This window comes from Sapajus apella, unplaced genomic scaffold (assembly GCF_009761245.1).
Source record: "Sapajus apella isolate SASKATOON/1434 unplaced genomic scaffold, GSC_monkey_1.0 scaffold243, whole genome shotgun sequence".
NCBI classification, from domain to species: Eukaryota; Metazoa; Chordata; class Mammalia; order Primates; family Cebidae; genus Sapajus; species Sapajus apella.
In genome coordinates, this window is record NW_022437183.1 from 196680 (window position 1) to 223928 (window position 27249).

Here is a 27249-nt window from a genome sequence, read left to right on the forward strand (position 1 = left end):
CTTTAACCTTAATCACATCACTTTCTTACTCCAAATACAGCCACACTTGGGTAGGGCTTCAACACAGGAATTTGGGGGTGTGGGGGACATATATATTCAGTCCATAAGTCGATTATTTCAAATTCCCTACTCTACTGCAGTTACACTAATCCATGTTACCATAATTTTTAGGCTCCCTGAATTCGTTCTGTGCCCTTTACAACGTGTTTCTAAACTTAGCTAGAGTGAGTTTACAGAAACAAAACTTTGAGCACATCAATGTTTGAAATATTTCAGTGACTGCCTTTGTTCTTAGGATAAAGACCCTGTGTTATTCTGTTTGGCTTGCTATTGCAGAATACCATAAAAACAACAGAAATGTATTTCTTACAGTTCTGGAGATTGGGAAGTCCAATAAAGGCACCAGCAAATCTGATGTCTGGTGAGGGCCTACTTCTTCACAGGTGACCATATTTTCATCATTTCCTCATGTGGTGGAAAGCGCAAGGGGCCTCCCTCTTCAGTTTCTTTTATAAAGGCTCTAATCCCATTAATGAAAGCTCTGCTCTCATTACCTAATCACTTCCCTAAGGCCCCATCTCAAAATACCATCACATTGGGAATTATATTCACCCTAATGAATTCAATGAATTTTGAACACATAAACTTTCAGTCTATGGCAGAGCCAAATCTTTAACCTTTCCTCTTCCTAGTAAGGCTTCTGTGGTCTGGCCCACTCCTGCTTCCTCATCTTGCACTATATTTCCCCAAGCTTCCTGGGATTTGCCCACATTCACTTTCTTTTAGCTTTTCCAGCATATCTTCTCTTGTTAACACCCACTCTTCTTTCAGATATCATCCGTCATTACTTCCTGAAGAAAGCCTGCCAAGATATATTTCTATCTAGGTCAATGCCCTTCCTCTTGGAAACATTTTCCTTCCCTGAAAGGAAATCCACAACAGGCTTAATTTGACATTTGTGTGAGCCTTTGAGTTGCACAAAATGGCAAGTCCATGAGAGCAGGAATTGCTCTCCTGTTCATCTATCCATCCTTGCTCCCAAGCATCCCATCCACCATCACCAGGCATGTGCTTAAGCCCTCAATAAATACTTGTTGAATGAATGAAAAAGCTTTTAAGAATGTACTAAATCTCAGCTGGGTGGGGTGGCTCACGCCTGTAATCCCAGTACTTTGGGAGGCTGAGGCAGGTGGATCACCTGAAATCAGGAGTTTGAGACTAGCCTGGCAAACATGGTGAAATCCCATCTTTAATAAAAATACAAAAATTAGCCAGGCATGGTGGCGGTTTCCTACAATCTCAGCTACTCGGGAGGCTGAGGCAGGAGAACTGCTTGAACCTGGGATATGGAAGTTGCACTGAGCCAAGATCGTGCCACTGTACTCCAGCCTGGGCTACAGAGTGAGACTACATCTCGAAAGAAAAGAGTGTACTAAGTCTCTTTAGTGATCTATCCACTTTAAGAAGTATCTATTAGCCCCAAAGCATACTATGTTCTGTTAAATTATAGCCTTTTCTGCCTTGTTTTTAGGTTGACTTAAAATCTGACACTAATAAAGTTAAAATATTACATTTTTTGAAATATTTATTGAAGACCCAATTAGTAAGAGTATGAGATATCTTTTCTGCAATCCAAGATTACTAAACCTGTGATAGGCAATGGATCATTTTCTAAACATAAAAATAAAACCGATTCCCCTTAAATTCCTTCATTTGCCTAAAATTATGCCATAGTTTATTTTGCTTTTTAATTTCTTTTTTGTGAAGCTCATGTGTTTTTGTTTTCCCATTACTTTTCTTGTTTATCAGTGTCTAGGAAAAAACATACCTGGATCTTATCATCAGATTAAGACTGTCCCTATTAAGGCTACTAATCGTATTAGTATATTGATAGTTATTATTCTTGAAGACATTCTTCAAATAATCATTTGACTTTTATCTTAATTTAGTATTCTTATTTATTTTGAAATACTTTCCACTTTATAGAAAAGTTATAAGTGCAGAAAAAGAACTTTCTGGATTTTTTAAATAAATATTTCACCATATCTGCACTATCTGTCAGCATGTGTTTGGCAATTACCATTAGTCTTTCTGAATCATTTGAGAATAAGATGCAGACATCATGCCCATCCATCTGTATGTATTTCTAGTATGTATTTTCCCTGAACAAGGACACACTCTTAGCTAACTCCTTTCTATCTTTTTCCTCCTTCCCTACCCTTCCCTTCCCCCTTCCGCCTTTTCTTTTCTCCCTTTTGTTCCCTGGGAACTGGCTTTTGTTTATAATTTCTCATATCCTCCTCCACTCCTCAGGCTCCCTCTCCACAAGCCTCAAAGTACCTTTCTTTGCAGACTTGGGGGTTGGGAGGCAGAGTGGGATCCCAGTTTCGGGGAGAAGAGGGTCTTCCTTAGGTGACGTTGAGCTCTGATGTCTGTCTCTCTGGCTTTGGGAGGCCATGAGAACCAAAGTCACACTACTTGGCTTGGCATATGCACATAGAACACAGGATTTCGGTGCTCTGTTTACCTCTTTGGATGCATTCTTTCATTTCGATTTTATCCCAGTGATTCTTGAGAGTCGCCCCAGTTCTTTGATTCTTTAAGCCTATATAAATTTTTTATCCAGCATTTTCAGCTTGAGGGGTGGCTCAAGTAATCTATTCAGCCTTATTCCTAGAAAGATTTTAATTGGATTTTTAAAATTCATTCTCTTGGATTCTTTGTCAGTCATAATGTCTTTCTTTTGTATTGTTGGTTTATCTAAAATGTTTGGGAATTTTGTACATAGCAAAGAAGTAAGAATATGATTAGCATGGTGGGGCCTAAGGATAAGAGTGGAAATATTGCTTAACTTACATGTACTTAGTCACTACGCTTTATTAGGTAACCTTTTGCAAATTTATTCATTCAAATTGTTTATGAGTGCCTCCCAGATGCAAAGGACTATAATTAGTGTTTGGGATATAGTAGTAAACTAGTTGGAGTTTACATCGCAATATAGGCAGACTTTAAACAACTAATTGTGTTATTATGCAATTTTAATTTTGATAAATATAAAGGGGAAATATGTGGAGCTATGCAAGTATGCACCACAGGCACCTTACCTAGTTCAGGACTCCTGAAGTTGAAACTTCTGAAAGAGTAATGAAAATTAGCTAGGAAAGTGGTGAGGGAGGTGATGGAGGAGAGGCCTAGGAGAAGAAATATATATAGTCAGCCCTCCGAATCTGTATTAATCTGTTTTCATGCTGCTGATAAAGACACACCCAAGACTGGGCAATTTACAAAAGAAAGAGGTTTATTGGACTTACAGTTCCACGTGGCTGGGGAGGCCAGTCATGATGGAAAGTGAAAGACACCTCTCATGGCAGAAGAAGAGTTTCTGCAGGGAAACACCCATTTCTATTTATTTATTATTATTATTGTTGTCATTATTTTTGTTGTTTTTTACTTTCTTTTATTCACATTAAATGGAAAGTGAATTTTTATTGTTATTTTTGAGACAGAGTCTCACTCTGTCACCCAGGCTGGTGTGCAGTGGCATAATCTCAGCTCACTGAAACCTCCCCCTCCTGATTCAAGCAATTATCCTGCCTCAGCCTCCCAAGTAGCTGGGACTACAGGTACATGCCACCACGCCTGGATAATTTTTTTTTTTTTTTTTTTGAGATGGAGTTTAGCTCTTGTTACCCAGGCTGGAGTGCAATGGCACGATCTCAGCTCACTGCAACCTCCGCCTCCTGGGTTCAAGCAATTCTCTTGCTTCAGCCTCCCGAGTAGCTGGGACTACCATGCCCAGCTAATTTTTTGTATTTTTAGTAGAGATGGGGTTTCATCATGTTCACCAGGGTGGTCTCCATCTCTTGACCTTGTGACCTCGTGATCCACCCACCTTGGCCTCCCAAAGTGCTGGGATTATAGGCCTGAGCCACCGCGCCCAGCTCCATTTTTTTTGTATTTTTAGTAGAGCCCAGGTTTTGCCATGTTGGTCAGGCTGGTCTCACACTCCTGAACTCAAGTGATCTGCTCGCCTCAGCCTCCCTAAGTGCTGGGATTATAGGTGTGAGCTACCATACCCAGCTGAAACCCCCATTTTAAAAATAATTAAATCTTGTGAAACTTATTGTCACCAGAACAGCATGGGAAAGATCCACCCCCATGATTCAGTTGTCTCCCACCAGGTCCCTCCCACAACACATGGGAATTAAGGGAGCTACAAGATGAGATTTGGGTGGGGACACAGAGCCAAACCATATCAGTATCCATGGGTTCTGCATTCATGGATTCAATCAAGGATTGAAAATATTAGAAAAAAATAGACGGTTGCGTCTGTACTGAACATATACAGAATTTTTTCTTGTCATTCCCTGAACAACACAGTATAACTATTTACATAGCACTTATGCTGTATGAGGTATTATAAGTAATCTAGAGAAGATTTAAATTATACAGGAGGATGTACATAGGTTATGTGCAACTACTATACCATTTTATATAAGAGACTTGAGCATCTGTGGATTTTGGTATCTGTAGGGGATCCTGGATCCAATCTCTGACCATAACAAGGGACAACTGTATATTCTGAAGGACTTTTTCCTAGTCAGACTTCATTCTCTTTATTTAGGAATGGGTGCCCTGCTGAGTGACTTTAGCGTATTTTATTGACCAGAACCTGTTAAAAGGGTAGTCTTTCCCTTATAGTAGTTTAAAGCAAGGGAGAACAAGGTTGAAAAAGGAGATTGAGCTAATGACCTACAATACCTCCTACGGAAGATGGTTAGATTCCAAAAGAGTATTTAAGGTTTGTTGAGATAGAAGAAAAATGTAAAGAACAAAATCCTAATGAAGAGAATGCAAGAACAGTCCAAAAACTCATATCCAATTTGTTCAAGGAAAAAAATGAAACATTTTATTATGTGCATAGAGTAGAAAAAAATGAATGAGGTTGAGGTTCTAGTCTATATAGCATTTTTAAATTATAATCAATATTTTTTTTTAATTTTTATTTATTTTATTTTATTTTTTGAGATGGAGTTTCGCTCTTGTTACCCAGGCTGGAGTGCAATGGCGCGATCTCGGCTCACCGCAACCTCCGTCTCCTGGGTTCAAGCAATTCTCCTGCCTCAGCCTCCCGAGTAGCTGGGACTACAGGTGTGCGCCACCATGCCTAGCTAATTTTTGTATTTTTAGTAGAGACGGGGTTTCACCATGTTGACCAGGATGGTTTCGATCTCTTGACCTCGTGATCCACCCATCTCGGCCTCCCAAAGTGCTGGGATTACAGACGTGAGCCACCATGCTCGGCCAGGAATATGTCTTAAAGTACCAAAAAGTAAGAAGGTACTGCAAAAAAGCCCCCAAGATATCAAAAACTTACAAGAATGATGGGGTATGCTGGGGGACACAGGAACCAAATAAAAGCATTCTCAATGGCCAAATCTAAAACAATTTGAGCAACAAAATTCAGTAGTATTGGCTTATAACTCAGTATAAAATAAATATCCATTATTTTCTACTGATAGAAATGGATTAATTAATCAGGGAGAAGGGCCGTATCTTCCATACAGAATAATTCTTAGATACTCCACCCCCAAGGAGGAGGAGGAGCAATAGCCTCAAGCCTTAAGTGTGGGCTATGCATAGTGATTTTCTTCTAAAGAGTAGTCTGGAAATGCAGAAAAGAGTAACTTTATAGTGGAGAGACCTGACAAACTCCCCAGCGAGGTAGTGAAGGTCAACATCAGCAGGCATAAATCATGTTGCTATTGTGTTCACTTGATACCATGTGGTGAGTATGACACTTTAGTAGTCTTCCTCTCAAAACCCACAACCCCAATGTAACCATGAGGAAAACATTAGACAATGTCCAACAAGGCACATTCTATACAATACCTAACTAATATTCCTCAACATTATCAAGGTTATCAAAAGCAGGGAAAGTCTGAGAAACTGTCACAGCCAAGAGTAGAGGGACATGCTGACAGATGTCATGTGGTACCCTGGATGGGGTCCTGAAACAGAAAAGGGAAAGCTGAGGGAATCTGAAGAAAGCATGGACTTTAAATCATGTCTCATTACTGGTTCATTAATTGTGACAAATATACCACAGTAATAACGTAAGATGTTAATAGGGGAGAATGGGTGTGAGTTATATGGAAACTCAAATTTGAGTTTCTATCTTTGCAAATTTTCTGTAAATCTAAACTTGTTCTAGTTTTTTAAAAACAACTTTAAGAAAAGATACCTGCAGAAAGAAGTAGAATAGACCAGGTAGCAAGTGCCTTAATACCCATTGTAGATACAGTAGAGTAAGTCAGCAGAGAAAAACAAGGTGGTTTTTAGATTTTTGTAGAGCATGGGACAAACAGTAGAGATTTCATTTTCTCATTTACTTCATTGCTTTATAAAACGTTCACTTTGGGGGCAGGAAAATTCATGTAAAATATAAAAGTCAACATTGCCTTCTTAGAAATACTGTGTTACAAAATACTGTCATTAAAATGTACAGCAATAAAGACTAAAAAGAATCTTCACATGTAGATCAAATAATTCTAGAATCAATTATACTACATTTTAAAGTAGTACTTAAGTTTTTGAGTTATTTAAGTTATTAAGCACCATTAAAGCCGTCATCACCAGAAAATTTATGGCGCCATATTCTTTATTCCAGAAAGGATTGCATATAGAAATGTCCGTGTTACCATGAAAGAAAAACTATAAAACTTGTGAAAAGAGGTCAGAAAACCGAAAGGAGGAAATGGAAATTAGGAAAAAAGTGAATACTGGAAATTGAATAAAATTGCAGTTGTCCTGAAATATTACAACCAAATTCACATCAACCTTATGTTAAGAAGGAAAAGCAAACTAGCAAAATTAGAAATTAAAAATAAAGTTCAATGCAGAAGAGTCTAAAAATTTATAATAGAAAGTTAGCAAAATAAGTAGAGCCCAGAAAGATTTTCTTAGAAATTTTTCATTAAAATACAGTACGTACTGACTCATTTAATAGATATTAATGGAGCCTCTCTGTTAGATGTCAGGATCAATTAAGTATTGTGGATACAGTGTTAAGCTAAACATCCTTGCTTTTACCACACACTTAGATTCTAGAGGAAATAAACAAAACAAGTATGCCAGAGGGTGTTAGGATTCTGCATTCATTTGCTGGGGTTACCATAACAAAGTATCACAGACTGAGTGGCTTCAGGGACAAATTAATTTTCTCACATTTCTGGAGGCTAGCACTCTAAGATCAAGGTGTTGGCAGAGCTGGTTTCTTCTGAAAGCCTCCTTGCCTTGCAGATGACCGTCTTTTCCTTGTGTCTTCTCATGGTCTTTCCTCTGTATGTGTCTGTGTCCCAATCTCCTCTTGTTACAAGGGCTTCTGTCATACTGGATTAGGGCCCACTCTAATCTCCTCTTTAAAGACCCTATCTCTAAATGCAGTCACATTCTGAGATCTGGGAGGGCTTCAACATATGAATTTTGTGGGTAGAGAGACATAATTTAGACCATAACAGATAATACCTTATGCTGTGGTAACAAATCAATCTCAAAAGCTCAGTGATTTCACACAACAAAGCTTTACTTTTCCACCATGGAAAACTCAGTGAGCCAGGCAACTTCCCAAGACAGCTGACCTAGGCGGTGACTCAGTGATTCAGGCCATGTCCGCTCTGTGACTTCACCACTGCAACATGTGGTCTAGATCACTGCAGCGGGGGAAGACAGAGTTAGAGGGTTACATTTGGTGCTTTTGCCTAGATGCCGCTTTTTGTGCACAGCCGATTGGCTAGAGCTGGTTATAGGGCCTGAGCTAGTTGCAAGGGTTATATGAAGGGGGCTGGTAGCAAACAGATATTTAATGTGCTATAAATATCTCTGCCAGAGATGGCAATAAGTGCTAATAACAAAAACCAAGCAGAGGAAGGTGACATTGATAGGAGTGCCGTTTCACAAAGGATGGTCAAAGACAACCTCTCTGAGAAAGTCACATTTGAATACGCCACAAAGGAAGTGAGGAAATGGAAGGAAATGTTCTACTCTTGAGGAAACTAAGGAATAGCAAAGAAGCCACGTGGCTAGAGCAAAGCAAGTGAGAGGGCGATGGGAAATAGGACCTAGATCACGTAGGACTTCAGAGACAAGAACTCTGGATTTTATTCTGAATTGGGAAAATATCAAGGTTGACATGCTCTTTGGTTTTGAAAAGTCACTTTGGTGATTGTGTAGAAAAAAAAAGACTGCAGGAGGCTGGGATGGAAGCTGAGAGAAATACACACCAGTCACCCACATGGAAGATCCCAGGGCTGGGCTGGGCTGTAGCATGCTCCTGGATGATAGTCACATGCTCTCTTCTTTTCTCAAACCACCAGCTCCTCTCTCCCTCTACTCGCTCAGCTTTTACTAAACTATCAACAATCAGAAGAGAAATTCCACATGCATCTGTTACAGAAACATAAGAGGTTCTGTCTAAGTCCTGCTGCTCACTGCACAGCCAATCACAGAGACGGTTATTGCTGAGGAAGAAGGCTTTAATCACCTGTTGCAGCCAAAGAGATGGGAGGTCAGTCTAAATCCATCTCCCTGAGTGACTGAAATTTGGGGTTTATATAACAGGGAAGAAGTATAACAATGTGTTAGAAAACAGGAACTAGGGAGGGGAAAGGAAACAAAAGGAAGAGTCAGAATGTGGTGATCTGTTAAGTTTCAGTTCTTTGATACTTTTTGAGAGGCCAGGGGTCTTTCCTGAGAAAGAAACTCAGATGAAACAAATCTAAGTTTCGAGCTTTAAGAACAGAAAGTAATTTTCTATGTTTAGCCAAAAGAACTATCTACCAGACTATTGGATAGGTTTCATATCCAACAACAAATCTACCAAGCTTTCTGTATCTGTGGCCAGTCATTCCGTTCCCCTTCTCTTGTTTTTTCCTTATCCAAGGATGACTCCTCCAATCTACTCAAGATTTTCCTTCCTACAGCTGTCACTCTCTTGTACATCCCATTACTAGAGCATTTGTATTAGCATATAAATATTTATCTTATTTTTTTTGAGAAGGAGTCTTACTCTGTTGCCCAGGCTAGAGTGCAGTGGCACGATCTCAGCTCACTGCTTGAACCTCTGCCGCCTGGGTTCAAGCAATTCTCCCGCCTCAGCCTCCCGAGTGGCTGGGATTACAGGCACCTCCCACTGTACCCGGCTAATTTTTGTATTTTTAGTAGAGACGGGGTTTCACCGTCTTGACTAGGCAGGTCTGGAACTTCTGACCTCATGATCCACCTGTCTCGGCCTCCCAAAGTGTTGGGATTATAGGCGTGAGCCACCTCGCCCGCCCGCATATAAATTTTTAAACAGAAAATCTCAACCCTGCATCTCTTACCTGCTTTGATCCTATTTCCCTGCTAACCTTTGCAGCAAGAGAGCAATGACTTTATTTACTTGTCATCACCATCTGTTATCACAAGAATCAAGCTTTTAACCCTACTGTTTTATCTTAATTGCTCTGTTCCCAAGCTCTCAGTGATCTCTACACTGCCAGTTCAGAGGTCAATACTCAACTGACTCAGCCTCTCAGTGCAAATGATACCTTTAGTCACTTCTCTCCTGAAACATTTTCTTCGCTTAATCAGAACTCCTCTGTTTCAGTTCTCCTCTTACCTCTGATTGCTTCTAAGTTTCCTTCTTATCTCTACAGTGCCACATGTCTACTTTTCAATCTCTTGCTGCAATTATGCAGTTAGGACTTAAGAAAGCTCTAGATCGGTGATTTTCAATGATTTTCTTTTCTTTCTTTTTTTTTTTTTTTTTTAAGATGGGGTTTCACCATGATGGCCAGGCTAGTCTTGAACTCCTGACCTCAGGTGATCCACCCACCTCGGCCTCCCAAAGTGCTAGGATTACAGGCGTGAGTCACCTCAATGATTTTCAAACTGTAGGCCACAACTGTTACTGGGTTAAAAAAAATCAGTTGAGTTGGGAGTCAAAAATTTAAAGAGAAGAAATTGTGCATCACACATAGGAATGGTAAATCTGTTTCTGGGAACTTTTAAATGATATACATATATTTGATACATATATTTGGTTAATATATAAAATGTATTTTGTATTTTGGGTTGAGGTGAAAGATATGAAAATTACTGCTCTTGGCTGGGTGCCGTAGCTCATGCTTGTAACTAGCACTTTGGGAGGCCGAGGCAGGTGGATCACAAGGTCAAGAGATCGAGACCATTCTAGCCAAAATGGTGAAACCCTGTCTCTACTAAAAATACAAAAATTAGCCAGGCATGGTGGCACATGTCTGTAATCCCAGCTACTTGAGAGGCTGAGGCAGAAGAATCACTTGAACTGGGGAGGCAGAGGTTGCAGTGAGCTGAGACTGTGCCACTGCACTCCAGCCTGGCGACAGAGTGAGACTATGTCTCAAAAAAAAAAAAAAAAAAGGAAATTACTGCTCTTTGTGATCTCATTTAATCATGTGGCTTTTTGAATACTACTGCCTAATCTTCTATCTCTCCTCTGAATTCCAGTTCACTGAACTCTAGTCTAGTGAAACCGTATCTTTATTAAGGTTATTAATAAAAAATTAATAAAAAAGAAAAAGTCTTATATCAAGGCAACAAAAAAATAAAAAGGAAAAGGAAAAGGCATTTAGACTTGGGACCAGGAAACGTGAATTCAAGGCTGGCTGTACCACATCATAGCTTTGCAACACTTTAGTAGGTTATTGCTAGTTTACTCCTTTGTTTGCAAGCTCCCCATTAGTCCTTACATTCATCTATTCTAGTGGGAACACTAGTGTATCTGCTGTGTTAGATTGGGTGCTATTATAGAGCTACGTATAAGAGGCCACTATATATTTGCTGTATATGTTGTCATACATTAAACATTTTCCTTTTTGCAATGAAACTCTTTAAAGAACAAGAACATGGTTGATGTATTTAATCATTTGGTGGGGAGTCAGTGTGACTGGCTCTGGGGATAACACTGGTCACTTGGCTCAAGCCTGAATTCTTTTTTTTTTTTGAGATGGAGTTTTGCTCTTGTTGCCCAGGCTAGAGTGCAGTGGCACGATCTTGGCTCACTACAACATTCGCCTCCCAGATTCAAGTGATTCTCCTGCCTCAGCCTCCTGAGTAGCTGGGATTACAGGCATGCATCACCATGCCTGGCTAATTTTGTATTTTAAGTAGAGACAGGGTTTCACCATGTTGGACAGGCTGATTTCGAACTCCTGACCTCAAGTGATCCACCGAAAAGTGTTGGGATTACAGACCTGAGACACCGCTGCCAGTCGGCAATCCCTTCTTGAACTCACTCCAGGTGGCAACAATCTGGACCCAGGACCTGGACACATTCAAGTTGTCAGCCCCCTTTCCCTCAGGACTCTGATCTCCTATACTAATATTTACCCAGCACTGTTATGTGTTGGGCACTTAGGAGTGTTATACAGGCATTACCTCATTTTGTCTCATAACCACTTTATTCAGTATCTTTTAGATAGCTGGAGGGAGACTCAGAAAAGTTAAGGAAATTGCCTAGACAGTGATGCCTGAGCCAGGACTCACCCTAGTTTTGCCTTCATGAGTACTGCTTATCAGCCCTGCATAGCCCACAGATCTCTATGGAACTATGAAGGTTCTGCCACTTCCTGCAGAAGAATGGCAGGATTCCATATCCATAGATCAGTCAAACAACTGTTTGCTCACCAAGTCTGGCCTAGGCATAAGCTATACCAATGGAAGATATTGGTGCTGCCTTCATGGAACACCTGCTGCCAGGAGTAGAGTCAACCAGGTTGTGGCAACTGGCCTCGATAGCCTATTTCCATAGTAAAAGACAAATGGAGAAAATTCACCATTTTCTGCTCTTTGCAATATTGTATTTTAGCTGTCTTATAGAAATGAAGATGTTTTGACCTTGCTGATCTGGAGGCTATTTTGAGCACAGTTTTGAACCTGACAATCTGCTCTTTACTTAGCCAACTATGCAAAGTGGTCAGAATTGTAGGGAGGAATTGATTAGGTATTAATAGATCACTCCTGGACAATAGAACAACTGTGGAATATTTGAGAGGATTTGCTTATAATTAATTCTTGAATTTAATGAGAAATCCTAATTATTCATCTTTTAAGAATTTTTTAATATGGGAGAGATAAAATTGGCAGGGATTGAAACTATTTCTGCGAAGTCTGATCTAGGAAAATTGGACTTGGATTTGGTAGACAGTGATGAAGGTGACAGAGGAATAATTAGGAAAATTTGATATTGGCAAAAGCTGAATGCAGAATCAAATATTTAGACGTTTGTATGTACACAAAGACGAATCCCCATAAAAAAATTAAAAAGAAAACCTTAAAAGTAGGAAGTTTCTCTGGCGGAGAGGGTTATGTTGTGGGCATCTGCCTTTCAGTCCAGGTTAGAGAGCGAACGCAAACAAAAATCTGTCAAGGCAAAAACTGACATGACTTATTACTTCGCTTTCCCTCCCGTTTGACAGCCTCAGGTAAGAAAGTTTTTCCATTTTTTTCTCCAAGTACAACATCCTTTTGCCAGACAAAATTCCCTTCCCTTCCAAAACCCTTATATTAATAACATATGGTAGCATGCCCAGGAGACACTAAATGACAAAGGCGGAGCTGGGTTAAGTCTCTTCCGTTCCAAGCCGGGTGGTTTCTCGCCTGGGCACAGCGAAAGGGTGGAAGCACAGAAGGGCCGCGCAGCCGCACCCGCTGCAGCCCGCCCCCAGCGCGGCGTCGTCGCCAGGGCAACGCCTCCGCCCAACCCTGGCGGACAAGGGACGCTCGCGTCACGTGACCTGCCAGTCGGCGTCCTCCCGCGGAGGAGTGTAAACAGGCGACGCGCTGGCGGAGGTGCGGCCCTGCGGCGTTCGCGTCTCGGGCATGCTCGAGGCAGGCTGGGGCGGTCGCGCCGCCAGCTCGGAGCCCACCTGAGGTAACTCCAGTGGTCTCTGGGACTGGCGTCTCCCACGCGGCGCGCAGCCGCCGCCGCTGGACTCCAATCAGGGCGGCCGAGCCCCCAGCCCAGGCAGGGGGTGTGGCTGCCGGCCGCGCAGTCCGCGACAGGTGGGTCGGGCGGGGGCGACCGCCGAGGTCCCGGCCCTGCGCTGCCCCTGGGCTGGGGGCCTGGCTTGGAGACTGCGGAGCGGCAGCGCGACTCCGGGCTGTGGGTCCTTCCGCCCCGGTGCTTGCGTCTGTCCTTGGGCCGGGCCGAGCCGAACCGGGAACGGCAGGGGCAGTCGGCTCGGAGGGCCCTAGGCCGGCCTCCCCGGCTCCCAGGTGAATTCCTTTCCCTGACTGGCTGTGAGACTTTGGGGCCCGGCAGCCCTCGTTCTTGGCCTGAGTTTGCACATCTGTAAAATGCAGTCTCGGACTAGCGATCCGTGAGGACCTTCCACGTCTGACGTCTGATCCTGAGAGACCTGCGTTCATTGAGGGTGCCAGAGGGAAAGCATAGGTAGCTATTTTCTCCTTTAATTGCTAACTTTTCGTTGCTCTTTAAATCGGTTTTCATCTTAAAAGTTGGATTCCTGACCACCTGGGTGAAGTTTTTAATATGAAACTTACTGGGTGGGGGTTATAATGGTTTATGTTACCGTTTTATGTTTCTTTAATGCATCAGAACCGTTTTTTCTCAAAACTGTTTCAAAGCCCAATTTGTAAAAATAAATAAATAAATAATGGAAACGTTTTCTGCCTCGCTATCACTATTCTCACCCCCACGCTAACTGCCCTTAAGGTCCCCTGGGAGTCATAGGTAGAAGAGCTCCATATGGAGTTAGGAGATGTTTTGTGTTTTTTTTAATTTGATGAGATCTGGAAAATGAGTTATTTACATGTGTGGAGTTTTCTATTAATTTTCTCTTGTTAGATTGCATGCTATGTAATTACAGAGACAAGTAGTATAACTCTCACATACCAAAAAAGCCCCCGAAATTTCTGATAAAGACTTTTTCCATCTTTTCTTGCATCCCAGTCCCTGGGGAAGTGAGTGTATGTTTATAATAGTGAGACTTCATGCCTCATTGCTGATTTAGTTGCTCAGATACAGAATGGAAGTGGAAGACCTTTGAGGCCAACCGAATGGGTTAGGACATATGTGAAAAATATAAAAACTCTAAAAAAATGTGAAAACTGAAGGAGCATAGGAATTAAAGTCGTTAAGAGTCATGGAATAATGTGAACATGCACCTGTGCGAAATCTTGAGACCCTGAAGCAAGAAAATTGTGAATTTTGAGAGAATTGAGTTTAGGAGAAAAGGATGTCCTATTTCATATGGTGAGTGAACATATAAAGAGAGTATGGGGCGGTAGTGTGTAGACAAAAGTACCAGGAATTTTTTTTTTTTTTTTTTAAAGAATAACGCATAGTTTCCTAATTGTTTTTGGAGATTAGGGTTCTAAGAGATGTACTGAAACTTGAAGTTTAATGTTACAAGAGAGAAATCATACCCTTTCACAACTTGTCTGCTTGGTGCTTCTGTGAGTTGATCAAGAATTGGAGGTGGAACGGACTATAAGTGGTACCCAAGGTGACGTGGTGTAAAGGTTTTCTCTTTTCAAAGCCAACTTCCCTCATCTTTAAGCAGCTTAAGCAAGTCAGTTCCTTTCTTTGGTTCTCAGTTTCTACTGCAAAATGAGGAAATTGGATTGATTACTTTTCTATCTTTTGGCTCCAGCTAGACTCTCCAGATAAAATACAGGAGGCCTCATTGATACGAATCTCGGATAAACAGTGAATACATTTTTAGTATAAATACTACATGGGGGCATACTTGTACTGAAAAAAGTGATTCGTTGTTTGTGTGAAATTAAAGTGTAACTGGGCTTGCTGTATTTATATTCGCTAAATCTGGCAGCCTTAGTTCCAACATTTTTGTCTCCTTTAAATTAGTGCCAGGAAGAAACTAGCTCAAAGCAGAGCTGGAATGAATTGATTCAAGCAGCCAAGAAACCCTATTTGTTGTCAGTTGTAGCGTCTGGTTCTTGAGGGATGTCGTTGATTCACTTGTGGTTTCTCTTTTTTTCCCTTTTTCCTTGCCATTTCTGTCATAATCACATGATGTTCAGGTTTATACTTTTGGTGGTAAGTAGTTTAAAATATCTGAAAGCAAGTTTAAAATATTGCTGAAATTTCTGAAAGTAACCTCATTTTTTTGAGCCTTGAAATGGTATGTGCTTTTTTTTCCCGCCTGTAAAAGATACTTTACAACCCTACCTGTTCCCCAAGTTTGTGGTTGACTGCAAGACATTTTCTAAAGCCGTGGACTGTTCTGATGCTAAATTACCCCTTAGGAAGTTGTTCTTATGCCTTCTTACTCTGTCCCCTATGAATATGGAAAATTGTCACTATATACATTATAAACATTTTATATTTTATCTGACTGTTGTCAGCTTTGTCTTTGCTGTATTGAAGGGTTTTCAATTTTGAAATTCTTTTTCAAGGACTGTAATTTAAAACTTTTCATTTCTTTGAGTTTGTTTTTTTTTTTTTTTTAAATAAGCCACATCCAGTTTCTTAACTCACTTGGAAATGCCTGAATTTTCTAATTCATTTATTCATTCAGTAGTCAAAAAAGAAATTGGTATGTTTGGAGAACCAGGTTGATGTTGTGACCAGTGTTCTAGTTTTCCAGGTGCTTATTTCTGATAGAGGAGTTAAAACATGTAATCTGAGGATAATGTGATGAAGGCTTTGAAGAGGTACAAATGCTACGGAAATTGAGAGGAAGGATGGGTGCCACCCTCAGGTTGATATATTGAAGAGAAAAGCTTTCTGGAGGAGGTAGAAGTGAATCCAAGACATGGAAGTAAAGGCAGGATCAGGAAGACAGAGGTGGACAGAATAGTGGAAAGAAGCAGAGAAGGGTGGGGAATCTGTCTTCTCAGTTCTACAAAACATACACTTTGTTGGATTTAAAATACTTCACAGTATTGTGTATGTGTGGTTTTTAGTTCACTGTGATGCTGTCATCTGCATTATATTTGGATTGAACCACTTTGGTGTCTTTCTGTATTAGAAAGACCTTCAGTTGTCAGTGAAGCTCTTTGAAAAAATGTTTACTAAATGTGTCACGCATATAAAACCATGCATTGAAAAAATAGAGTATCACCAATAGCATTGAAACCTCCTGTGTACTTCTTCCTTCCTCTCAGAAGTAACCAGCATGCTGAATTCTATGTCTATCATTTCTTTGTTTTCTTTTTTCTTTTTTGAGACAAGAGTCTTGCTCTGTCACTTAGGCTGAATGGAGAGCAATGGTGCAGTCTCGTCTCATTGCAACTCTGCCTCCTGGGTTCAAGTGATTCTCCTGCCTTAGCCTCTCTAGTAGCTGGGACTACAGGCATGCGCCACCATGCACTACTAATTTTTGTGTTTTTTGTAGAGACTGGCTTTTACCTTGTTGGCTGGACTGGTCTCAAATTCCTGACCTCAAGTGATCTACCTGTCTTAGCCTCCCAAAGTGCAGGGATTACAGATGTGAGCCACTGCGCCTGGCCTGCTTTCTTGATAATGTTATTTTACTTGATATGTATAGATCCCCTCAAAATATTGTTTGCTTATGCATATTTTTGAACTTATATAAATGGGATCATGCTATGTGCATTTTTTTTCCTGCAACTTTTTAACTTAAATTAGGTTACTAAGTGTCATCCATGTTTTTCCTGAAAGGTTAAGAATTTATCCGGAATATACATCTAGCATTGGAGTTTGTTGCTTGTCCAGTGTGTACACCAGTAACTTTACTAAATACAAATTGCTTTCCAAGGTAGTTCTACTGTTTTACTGTCCTACAAGCAGTGTGAGAGTTCTTGTTATTCTGTCCACATGCTCCCCAGTGTTTGGTATGAGAAAACCATGTATCTATTAAAGGTCTAGTTTCCAGAGTACTTAAGGAACTCTTATACTTCAGTCATAAAAAAGAACTCAAAAAATGGACACAGGGTTTGAATAGACATTTCTTCAGACGAGACATAAAAATGGCCAGTAAGTACATGAAAAGGTGTTTGACATCATTAGCCACCATGTAAATGGAAATCAAAACCACAGTGAAATACCATGTTACACCAACTAAGTAACTAAGATGGTGACTAAGTAAGCATCTTAGTAAACTAAGATGGCTGTGTATAATCAAAAAGACATGTAATAATAAGCATTGGTGAGGTTGTGGAGAAATTGGAATCTACATGTTGGAATGTAAAGTGGTGCAACTGCTTTGAGAAACAGTTCTGGCAGTTCTTGAAATGGCTAAATATGAGATAAAGCATGACAAAGCAGTTCCACTCTTAGGTATATAGTCAAGAGAAATGAAAACATATCTGTGTTGTGTGTAAATGTTCGCAGTAGCAGTCGTCATAAGAGCCAAAAAGTTGAAACAACTCAAACATGTATCGGCTGAAGAATGGTTTAAATAATGTGGTTTATCCATGCAGTGGACTATTATTCAGGCATAAAAAGGAATGAAGTACTGACTCATGCTACAAATGGATGAACCTTGAAAACGTTATTCTAAGTGATAAAAGACAGTCACAAAAGGCCACATATTGTGCAAATACATTTATATGGAATGTCCAGAATAAAATATAGAACCCTTTTAAAAGGGCCTAAAAAGCATTTATAGACTGAACATATACCTATGTGTATGTATGCTGAGATTTTATGTGAAATAGTTTATGTATACTCATAGGAGATGCCTGGAAGGATGTTAAGCAAATTGTTACCGGTTATGTCTAGGTGGTGAGAATTTTAGGTGATTTTTAAAAATGATTTAACTTTTTATATTTTTTGATTTATTCTTTTCAATGAACATGTCTTGGCAAAAGAAAATAAAAAAGTTCTTTTTTGTTACGTAGAAATTTGATTATCTAGATGTTTTCCTTTTTTTTTTTTTTTTAAAGATGGGGTTTTGCCATGTTGCCCAGGCTGGTCTCGAACTCCTGAGCTCAGGCAATCCACCCACCTTGGCCTCCCAAAGTGCTGGGATTATAGGCGTGAGCCACTTCGCCCAGCCGATGTTTTCATTTTTAAAATATTGAGTAGATATTATATTTATAAATTACATATGGAATTTGAGTGCTGTTATTCTGTAATCACCAGTTAGGAACAATCAGCATTGTATTTGATGCCCTTGGTCTCCCCTCTCTGACCTCATTCATGTCCCAGAGACATAACTGCTACCCTGAATTTTGTTTTTATTATTTCATTGCTATAGTTTTACCACATTTGTATCTCTAAGCCGTGTTGTTTTTCCCTATGTGCTATTGAACTTTATAACTAGAATTGTATTATGTATATACTTCTTTCACTTCCTTTTTTATTCCATATGAGATTTGAGACTCATTCATATTTTTGTGTGGCTGTAGTTCATTGGTGTCTCATTGTTTTACTGTGTTACATTATTAATATTCCACAATTTGTTCTTTGTAGTATTGATGAATGACTGGATTGTCAGTTTTTTGTCTGTCATGAGCAATGGTGATGTGAATATTGTGCATGTCTTCTTGTGCACTTGGGCAAGAGTTTCTCTTTGTGTATGGTCAGGTGTATAGCTGCTGGGTTGCAGGATAATGTGTTTCTTCATCTTTTCTAGTAGTAGTTTTCTGTTGCTGGTAACAAAGTACCACAAACTTAGAGCCTTAAAACAACTCACATTTTGAAATTTCATGGTCCGATAAGTCAGAAGTGCAGTAGGCTTGGCTGGGTTATCTCCTCTGGGTCTTGTGAGGCTGAAATCAAGTTGTCAGTAGGACTGCATTCTTTTCTGGATGCTCTGGAGAGAAATCCACTTCCACACTTACTTGGGTTGTTGGTAGAATTCAGTTCATACGGTTGTAGGACTGAGGTCCATGTGTCTTTGCTGGATGTCAGCTGGTGGTCATTCTCAGCTTCTACAGGCCACTCACATTCCTTGCCTTATGACCTTTCTTAACTTCATCTTCAAAGCCTGGAAGTAGGAGATTGGAATCTCTCTCATGCTTTGTATCTTTCTGACTCATATATATATATATTTTTTCCTTCTCTAGATGGAGATCATTCTCTGCTTTTAAGGGCTCATGTGATTTATTGGGTCTACTGGGATAATCTAGATTACTCTTTCTATTTTATCTTCATGGTCCCTTCACAGCTATACTCAGATTAGTGTTTAAATAACCATGGACAGGAATCTTGGGAGACTATCATAATACAAATTGTTTTCCATAGTGGTAGTACCAGTATGCATTTACATTAGCAGATGTTGGAGTTCTTGTTCTGTGTCCTTAATATTGTCAGATGTTTAGGCTGAGAAGCGGTATCTCATGTTTTAAATCTATGGGTCCATGTATATCCATACATAAGTAAAGATAGTTTTTTTTTTTTCCTTTTCAATAAATTTTACATAAATAATTTTATTCTGTGTGTGTTCTATAATATGTGAGGTTTTTCTCCAGAATTGTGCTTTTGTGGTTTGAGTTTTAATAACTACTGTATGGTGTTTTATTGTACAAATAGATCACAATTGGTTCGTTCTTTCATTGATGAAAATTTAGAATGTTACTTAGTTTTTCTTGTGAATATGTGAGAGAATTTCTTGAATATATATGTTTATACACTTAGAAGTAAGATTGCATATATGTTGGTAAAATCTAGAAGTGAAAATCATGTGCATCTTTCCTATTTTACTGTAGAGAGAGACTTATAAAAAAGTAGATTCTTTCCCTCCCTGCGTTCTTTTTTTTTTTTTGAGACAGAGTCTCGCTCTGTCTGGCACCAGGCGCCAGGCGCTAGGCTAGGCTGGAGTGCAGTGGTGCGATATTGGCTCACTGCAACCTTTCCCTCCCACGTTCAAGCAATTCTCCTGCCTCAGCCTCCCGAGTAGCTGGGACTATAGGCGCGCACCACACCACGCCCAGCTAATTTTTCTATTTTTTAGTAGAGACAGGGTTTCACCATGTTGGCCAGGATGGTCCCAATCTCTCTTTTTTTTTCTTTCCCCTAAGTCGGACATTTTATTTAAATAGCCTCCAGTGAGAAGAGAGTGGGCCAATTACTACCCCTTCATTGCAAAATCATGTAACCAAACCAAGGAGAGTAAGTGCACCCAGCAGCCAGCCAGTCATGTGATGAATGAGGTGCCTCTCAGTGGGGGTGGCCACGACCACGGCCCCAGCCAGCTGCTGGGGGAGCATCCACAGTCGAGTGAGGGTTCTTGATGGTTTCACCTACAGACACGATCAGGCATGCAGCCTCAGAGGCTGCTGTCAGGGCATTGATCCGCACTATAGCTGGCTCCCACACGAAAGGCTCAAAGTTGTCAGCAATGTCCTCGTTGTTGATATCTACCCTATACCATGTGCCCCCCTGGGCATGCCAAGCCCGTAGCTTGTTGAGAATGTTTGTGGCATCAAAGCCGTTATTGTCACACAGCTGGTGTGGGATAATCTCCAAAGCCTTGGCATATGCCCCAATCAACAGCTGCTGTTTTCCAGGAATGGTCCTTGAGTAATCCTGCAGGTACTCGGAGAGCTCCATCTCAATGGCCCCACCACCAGCCACCACTGAATCATTCTTGATGGCTCTCCTGACGATCATGATGGCATCATGCAGGGACCACTCTGTGTCCTCCATAAACTGCTCAGCACCACCACGAAGGATGAAGGTGCATGTCTTGGCCTTGGGGCAGCCAGTAAAAAAATTGTACCTCTCGCCTCCATTCTGGGTTTCTTCAAACACCTGGCATCGACCCAGCACATCTGCTGACAGAGCATTCACACTGGTCCGGATTGAGCCTCCACAGGCCATCATTGTCCTCTGCAGATCCTCCTCAGGTACTCGGCCAGCACAGAACATGTCCCTGTCAGCAAAGTACTGGGTGGCCACATCCCCATTGGGGAGTTTGGACAAGACAACTTTGGCTCCAGAATGATAGATCTTCTCTAACTTGTCATAGAGAATGTTCCACTCAGCATCAACAATTGCCTGATAATCCTCAACTGTGTGGACTCTTATCTCAGCATTTTCTTTCTCAGCTTTCAACTCAAGCTCAACATTCAAAAGGACAGTCTTTGGATTGTGGTACTTTTTGGGTTGCATTTCAAACCCAGCATAAGAGAAAGTCTTCTTGAATATAACACCAGCTACCAGCTGAGAACCCTCAAGGGCTCCACCCTGTACCTTCTTGATTCCAATGATTTTAAGCTGCAGCAAATCATCAAGCATCATCACTGCATCCACCACCATCTTAGCAAAGAAAGCTTTCTGCTGGGAGATCAGCTTGGAGCTCAGAGCAGTCATGGCACACTTCTCCAGCAGCTTCCTCTGCTCCACTTTATCTGCCTTCTTCACAGTCACAGCAATCTCTTTGATCTTGTTAACTGCCAGCTGGGTGGCTGTGCAGAAAGCTCGAATGATGATCTGTGGGTGTAAACCTTCCTCCACATAGGGTTTCACCTGCTTCAGAAACTCTGCAGTGAGCAAGGTCACTGAGGTGGTGCCATCACCCACCTCAGCATCTTGGGATTTGGCATTGTCCACCAAAGTCTTTATTGCAGGATGGACAACATCACGAAGTTTCAGAATTGTGGCCCCATCATTAGAAATTGTTGCTTTGCCTCTGCCATCCACAATAAGCTTGTCCATGCCACGAGGACCCAAGGTGGTTCTTACAGCCTCAGCAATCACCTGACAGGCACTGATGTTACTCACAAGCTGGGGGATGCCTTGGGAGGTATCAGTCCCCTCTTTCAACAGGATAACTGGCATGGGCATCATTTTGGAAGCTTATTCAGCGTCCTGCCACACTCCCTCTTCTCCGAGACCCGGCCGCCGAGCCGGTCCCAATCTCTTGACCTCGTGATCAGCCCGTCTTGGCCTCCCAAAGTGGTGGGATTACAGGCGTGAGCCACTGCGCCCAGCCCCTTCCATCCATTCTTTTTTGATTTCCTTTGTTACTGCTTTTATCCAATCTGACAAGCATATGTCTTTATTGTCTTTAAAAGAGCTATATGGGTAATGTTACAATGCTAAAAAATTAAAATACTATAAGTAAATAAAAAGTCTGATCTAATTTTGCTGGGTATTTTAATAAAAGTGGGATCATACTACACATACAATTGGTTGTATCAATACATACAGATCCACAGTCTCCCTTTTAATAATTATATAGTATTCCTTTGCAGGTTGTTTTGTTTACTATTTTTTTTTTTTGAGATGGAGTCTCACTCTGTCACCCAGGCTGGAGTGCAGTGGTGTGATCTCGGCTCACTGCAGCCTCTGCCTCCGGGGTTCAAGTGATTCTCTTGCCTCAGTCTCTTGGGTACCTGAGACTGCAGGCGCATGCCAACACACCTGGCTCATTGTTTGTATTTTTAGTAGAGACGGGGTTTCACCATTAGCTAGGATGGTCTCGATCTCCTGACTTCGTGATCTGCCTGCCTTGGCCTCCCAAAGTGTTGGCATTACAAGCATGAACCACTGCGCCTGGCCGTTTACTACTCTATACTTAGTACCTCGAAATCAATAAATATTTGTGGGATGAGTGAAGAATATATGGGTACATATATTCATGAGTTATTCAACCCTTCCCCTGTTAGTGGATATTTAGTATGCTCTGATTTGTATCTTTTAAAATTGTGTCACAGTGATCATTCTTGTACTTATGTCTTTGAACATTTATGGGTGTATTTTTACAGTCTAGAGCCCTAAAAGTGGAATTGCTTGGTCACAGGGGGTTTAAATTGTATAGTGGCAATTGGTTGTCCCATTTTTATTTCAATCTGTACTCCCACTAATGGTGTTTTGGTGCTCTTTCCCCTATTAACTTGCCTACAACGTTATCTATTACCAATCCCTTATTTTTCTGTCTCTTAAAATTAATGTTGAAATTTTTATCAAAATAATACTTGGACATTGCTTTAAAATAGGGAACATAGGGCCAGGCACAGTGGCTTGTGCCTATAATCCCAGCACTTTCAGAGGCTGAGGTGGAAGGCGTGCTTGAGGCCAGGAATTCAAGACTAGCCTAGGTAATATATTTAAAAAAAAAAAATAGGGAGCATAAAGTCTTGTAATAAAAAATAGAGGCAAACTTTTCTTGTTGATAGTAGCTACTTTTAATATTTCTAAACATGTTTATACCATTGTTATTGATCAACTTTAAAGATTATGCATTGCCTTCCTATTTTGATAGTTGAGGATTTAGACATCTTAAACTCCTCATTTACCTTTTTCCACTCTTTGACTATGGTTACATCCCTACTTTTAGTGAAATCAATAATAAATATTTAGTGACAACTATTCATCTGCAGAGCCAGGTGGTAGTCTGTGACTACATTTCCTTTCTTATGTTGTTTTTTTTTTTTTAAAGTTATATTACCTAGTTTTTTTCACCTGCATCCCTTTTAGTACAAATTATTGCTAAGTGGATCATCTTTTCTCTTAGTCTCTATATTTTCATAAAACAAAAAATGTAAATCCTTTTCCACAACATCTGTACAGCTTGGTACAGTTCTGAAGGGCAAAAGAATTTGGAAACTAAACTTGAATTCTGCTCTTGAGTTTTCTGAGAAGCTTGATCTCTGGCAAGCAGCCTTTCTTCATCTTTCTCTGCCTTATTTACTCATTTATAAAAATAGGATTGGGTTTGTACTGACTAGTCTCTGATTCCTTTCAGTTCTGCCATTCTGGGTTTTTTGGTTCCTGTTGAATCTTAATTGTATCACTTAAAAAGCTAGCTTGTGGGGAAAGTGCATTTTACAACTTGGAGAAGAAAAAGGCTTGGGTGAGGAAGACAAGATAATCTTATAGAACCTTGAAGGGCTGCTTAATAGAGAATAATTAGGCTTGTTTCACATGATTCAAAACTAATACCCGTTGTAGAACGGAAGGTGCTCTTGATTCAGCATTAATGGACACATTCCTAACAGCTATCCCCTGTCCAACATTGAAGTAGGCCACCTTAAGTGGTGGGCATTTCCTAACACTGAAAGAACAGAGGTCAAGATAGATAGGCAAAATGATGCTTTAGAGACAGGTTGAAGTTATTTAAGCCCCAGCCAGCCAGGGATAGTACTGGATGACTAACCGTCTGGCCTCCTATGGGTGGAAATTATGGCATGATAAGGTTGTTAAAATAATTTTTAAAAACCTATTATGGTGTGACTCAGTGGTCATGACTTTAACCAAATTATAATAATGATGATTCATACACTTTTTTTAAAATCTGCATTTTTTTTTTTTTAAGTACGTAAGTACTGTTCTCAGTTTTGAAAATGTTACTCCTCTAAGTCTTGTGTAGCTCTTGATGATTAATCTGGGAAAGCAACCCTTTTCTTCTTTTTGAGTGATCTTTGAATGCTTGACACTTTCCCTTAAACTAAGCTGGGAACTTTGAGTTTGAGTTCTTAGGTCCTGTTGAGATACACAGCTAAATTTGTCATTGACTATGTGGGTGTGTTGCCAAGTTCTCTAGAGATGTTTCCCAGTCTGGGCAATTTTGATAGTGTTATTTTCTTACAGTTTCTGCTGTGAAGCAGTCTTTGAAGAAATAAAAGATATGTATAAGAGTAAGTCCTTGGGGAAAAAAGCATTCTTACTACTTTTATTAAATTACGGTGCTCTCATTCCCAATTCCTGAGGTAGAATTTTAGTCATCTTAGCATCTGAGTGAGGAGGTCATGTGTGTGTTTACATTTTCTGAACTACCTCAGATCTCCTTTAACCACTGGGTATCTTGTTCCTGCTGAATTGTACTGTACAGTAGACTCCACTGTACTAGTGGATGCATCAGTTTATGGTAGGATTTCTTGATCTTAGCTCTGTTGACAATTGGGGTTGGATAATTCTTTGTTGTGGAGAACTGTTTTGTGTATTGTAGGATGTTTAGTAGCATCCCTGGCCTCTTCCTACTAGGTGCCATTAGCTCCCCCACCCTTGTGGCACCTAAAAATATCTCCAGGACACTGGCAAAGTCCCCTGGGGTGATAAACTGTCCCTCTCGAGAAGCAGAGACTTAACGCCGCCCAGCTGGCCCTCTGCCATGGTTAAGGTCTTCCTGCTCTTGTCTGGTTTCTCCATGTTCCCAGCCTTCTTCACAGCCTCCTCTTACCTGACTGTGCTCTGCTCAGCTAATTAGGCAGAAAGTTGCCAAGTAGAAGGTGGAATCAGCGGGGAATAGGGCAGAACTGGAGCTGGGTGTGGCCCTGGATAGTGGCTGAGCTCTGCAGCACACAGATGGGTGTGTTTTTTGGTAGTAGCTAAGATTAGACTGCTAACGCAAATGTTCTTTGACATGAAAATAAACTGACAATACGACTGGTGGTCCTAGTGCACAACACTTAGCAGGTATGTGGTGTCTTTTTATTGTCTCAGCCTGCCTTGGAGTCTGATGTTAACAAAAGAAAGCTCCAAGCATGTTTCCTCCTTAATATTTTTATTCGAAAGAAGCAAACAAAAGTGAAACTAGTTTTTGATGAACTTTGTATTCAATATAGGTTTCAATTTTCAGGTGACTTTAATAGCTAGATACAGCTTTTACATGTATGAAATGAGGTGGGAGAGTTTGTAAATTTGAAGCAGCAAATATTTACTGAATGTAGCCAGGGATGGTGCCATACCTTCAAGAAATGGTCAGAGTGCGCAGGGAGTGAGACAGGCACCATGATGTGTAAGCAGTGGTAGTTCACAGGTGGTGAGGGTTGAGATCTCTTAGATAAACTGGAGACTGGGACAGGTGTTCACATTCCCTACTTATATTCATTTTCAAACAGTCACTGTTTATAATGTGTCTGTTCTGAGCTTTATGAATTTTTTTTTTTTTTTTTACTTAAGATCATCCTAACTGCCCATTTTGTAAACTTTATTCTCTTAACATTTATTATGTCATATTTCCTGATTTTAATAACTTTTAATGACTGCATATTACATTTTATGGTTATATTCTAAGTGGTTTACTTTACCATTTCCCTGTTGTTTAACATATGGATTATTTTAAGGAATTTTGCTACTATATAGCTATCATTTAATGAATATCTTTGGTAAAGTTTTAGTCCACAGTTTAGATTATTTCTTTGCGTGTTACGAACTAGAATGGCGTGGATTCTTTTTTTTTTTTTTTTTTAGATGGAGTCTTGTTCTGTCACGCAGGCTGGAGTGCAGTGGTGCCATCTTGGCTCACTACAACCCCTGCCTCCCGGGTTTAAGCAATTCTCCTGCCTCAGCCTCCCAAGTAGCTGGGATTACAGGTACCCGCCACCGTGCCTGGCTAATTTTTGTATTTTTTTTTTCTTTTTTGAGATGGAGTCTCGCTCTGTAGCCCAGGCCGGAGTCCAGTGGTGTGATCTCGACTCACTGCAACCTCCACCTCCCGGGTCCAGTTCAAGCAATTCTCCTACCTCAGCCTCCCAAGTAGCTGGGATTACAGTCAGGATCCCATGCCCAGCTAATTTTTGTATTTTTTAATAGAGATGGGGTTTCACCATGTTGGCCAGCCTCGGCTTGAACTCCTGACCTCGTGATGCGCCCGCCTTGGCCTCTCAAAGTGCTGGGATTACAGGTGTGGGCCACTGCGCTTGGCCTAATTTTTGTATTTTTAGTAGAGACAGTTTCACCGTGTTGGCTAGCTTAGTCTTGAGCTCCTGACCGCATGATCCGCCTGCCTTGGCCTCCCAAAGTGCTGGGATTACAGGCATGAGCCACCACGCTCAGCCTTTTCTCTCTCTCTCTTTTTTTTTTTGAGACAGTTTCACTCTGTTGCCTAGGCTGGAGTGCAGTGGCGTGCTCTTGGCTCACTGCAACCTCCACCTCCTGGGTTCAAGCTATTCTGCCTCAGCCTCACAAGTAGCTGAGATCACAGGTACCTGGCACCATGCCCTGCTATTTTTTGTATTTTTAGTGGAGACGGGGGTTCACCATGTTGGCCAGGCTGGTCTTGAACTCCTGACCTCAGGTGATTCACCCACATCAGCTTTCTAAAGTGCTGGGATTACGGGTGTGAGCCACTGCACCTGACCTGGTGTGTATATTTTTAAGGCTCTTGATTCACATTGCTGAACTGCTTTCCTAAAAGATTCTAATTAATGCTTCCACTAGCAAGGTATGAGTGGCCATTTTAGGGCATCCTTGCCAATGTTGATGTATTTGAAAAAAAAAATCACTGATTTAACAGGTGGAAACATCTCACCTTTCATTGACTTTTTGTTTTTGTTTTCCTTTAAAAGTTTATTTGCCATCTTTTTGTGCAATTGGCTGTACATGTC

The 27249-nt window shown here is 40.8% G+C and overlaps 2 protein-coding genes across 9 annotated transcripts in view; one reads left to right on the top strand and one right to left on the bottom strand.

The window, feature by feature from the left end:
* The first annotated feature begins 12813 nt into the window (after positions 1–12813).
* MARCHF8 (membrane associated ring-CH-type finger 8) overlaps positions 12814–27249 on the top strand; it is a 121881-nt gene continuing 107445 nt past the window's right edge. For 2 of the 7 annotated variants that reach the window (XM_032271614.1, XM_032271619.1), the window contains exon 1: positions 12814–13083. The gene's annotated coding sequence lies outside the window, so the exon portion shown is untranslated. The other 5 variants (XM_032271615.1, XM_032271623.1, XM_032271622.1 and 2 more) reach the window with 4 other exon arrangements.
* On the bottom strand, positions 19990–21960 carry LOC116545033 (T-complex protein 1 subunit eta-like). Of its 2 annotated transcripts, XM_032271625.1 has the most exons (2): positions 21374–21435; positions 19990–21320 (listed from the first exon to the last, which is right to left on the bottom strand). In XM_032271625.1, exons 1-2 carry the CDS (start codon positions 21433–21435, stop codon positions 20135–20137), a joined length of 1248 nt encoding a protein of 415 aa, XP_032127516.1. In that variant the 3' UTR covers positions 19990–20134. The 2 variants fall into 2 exon arrangements, with proteins under 2 accessions (XP_032127516.1, XP_032127515.1); XM_032271624.1 differs by having other exon boundaries at positions 19990–21960.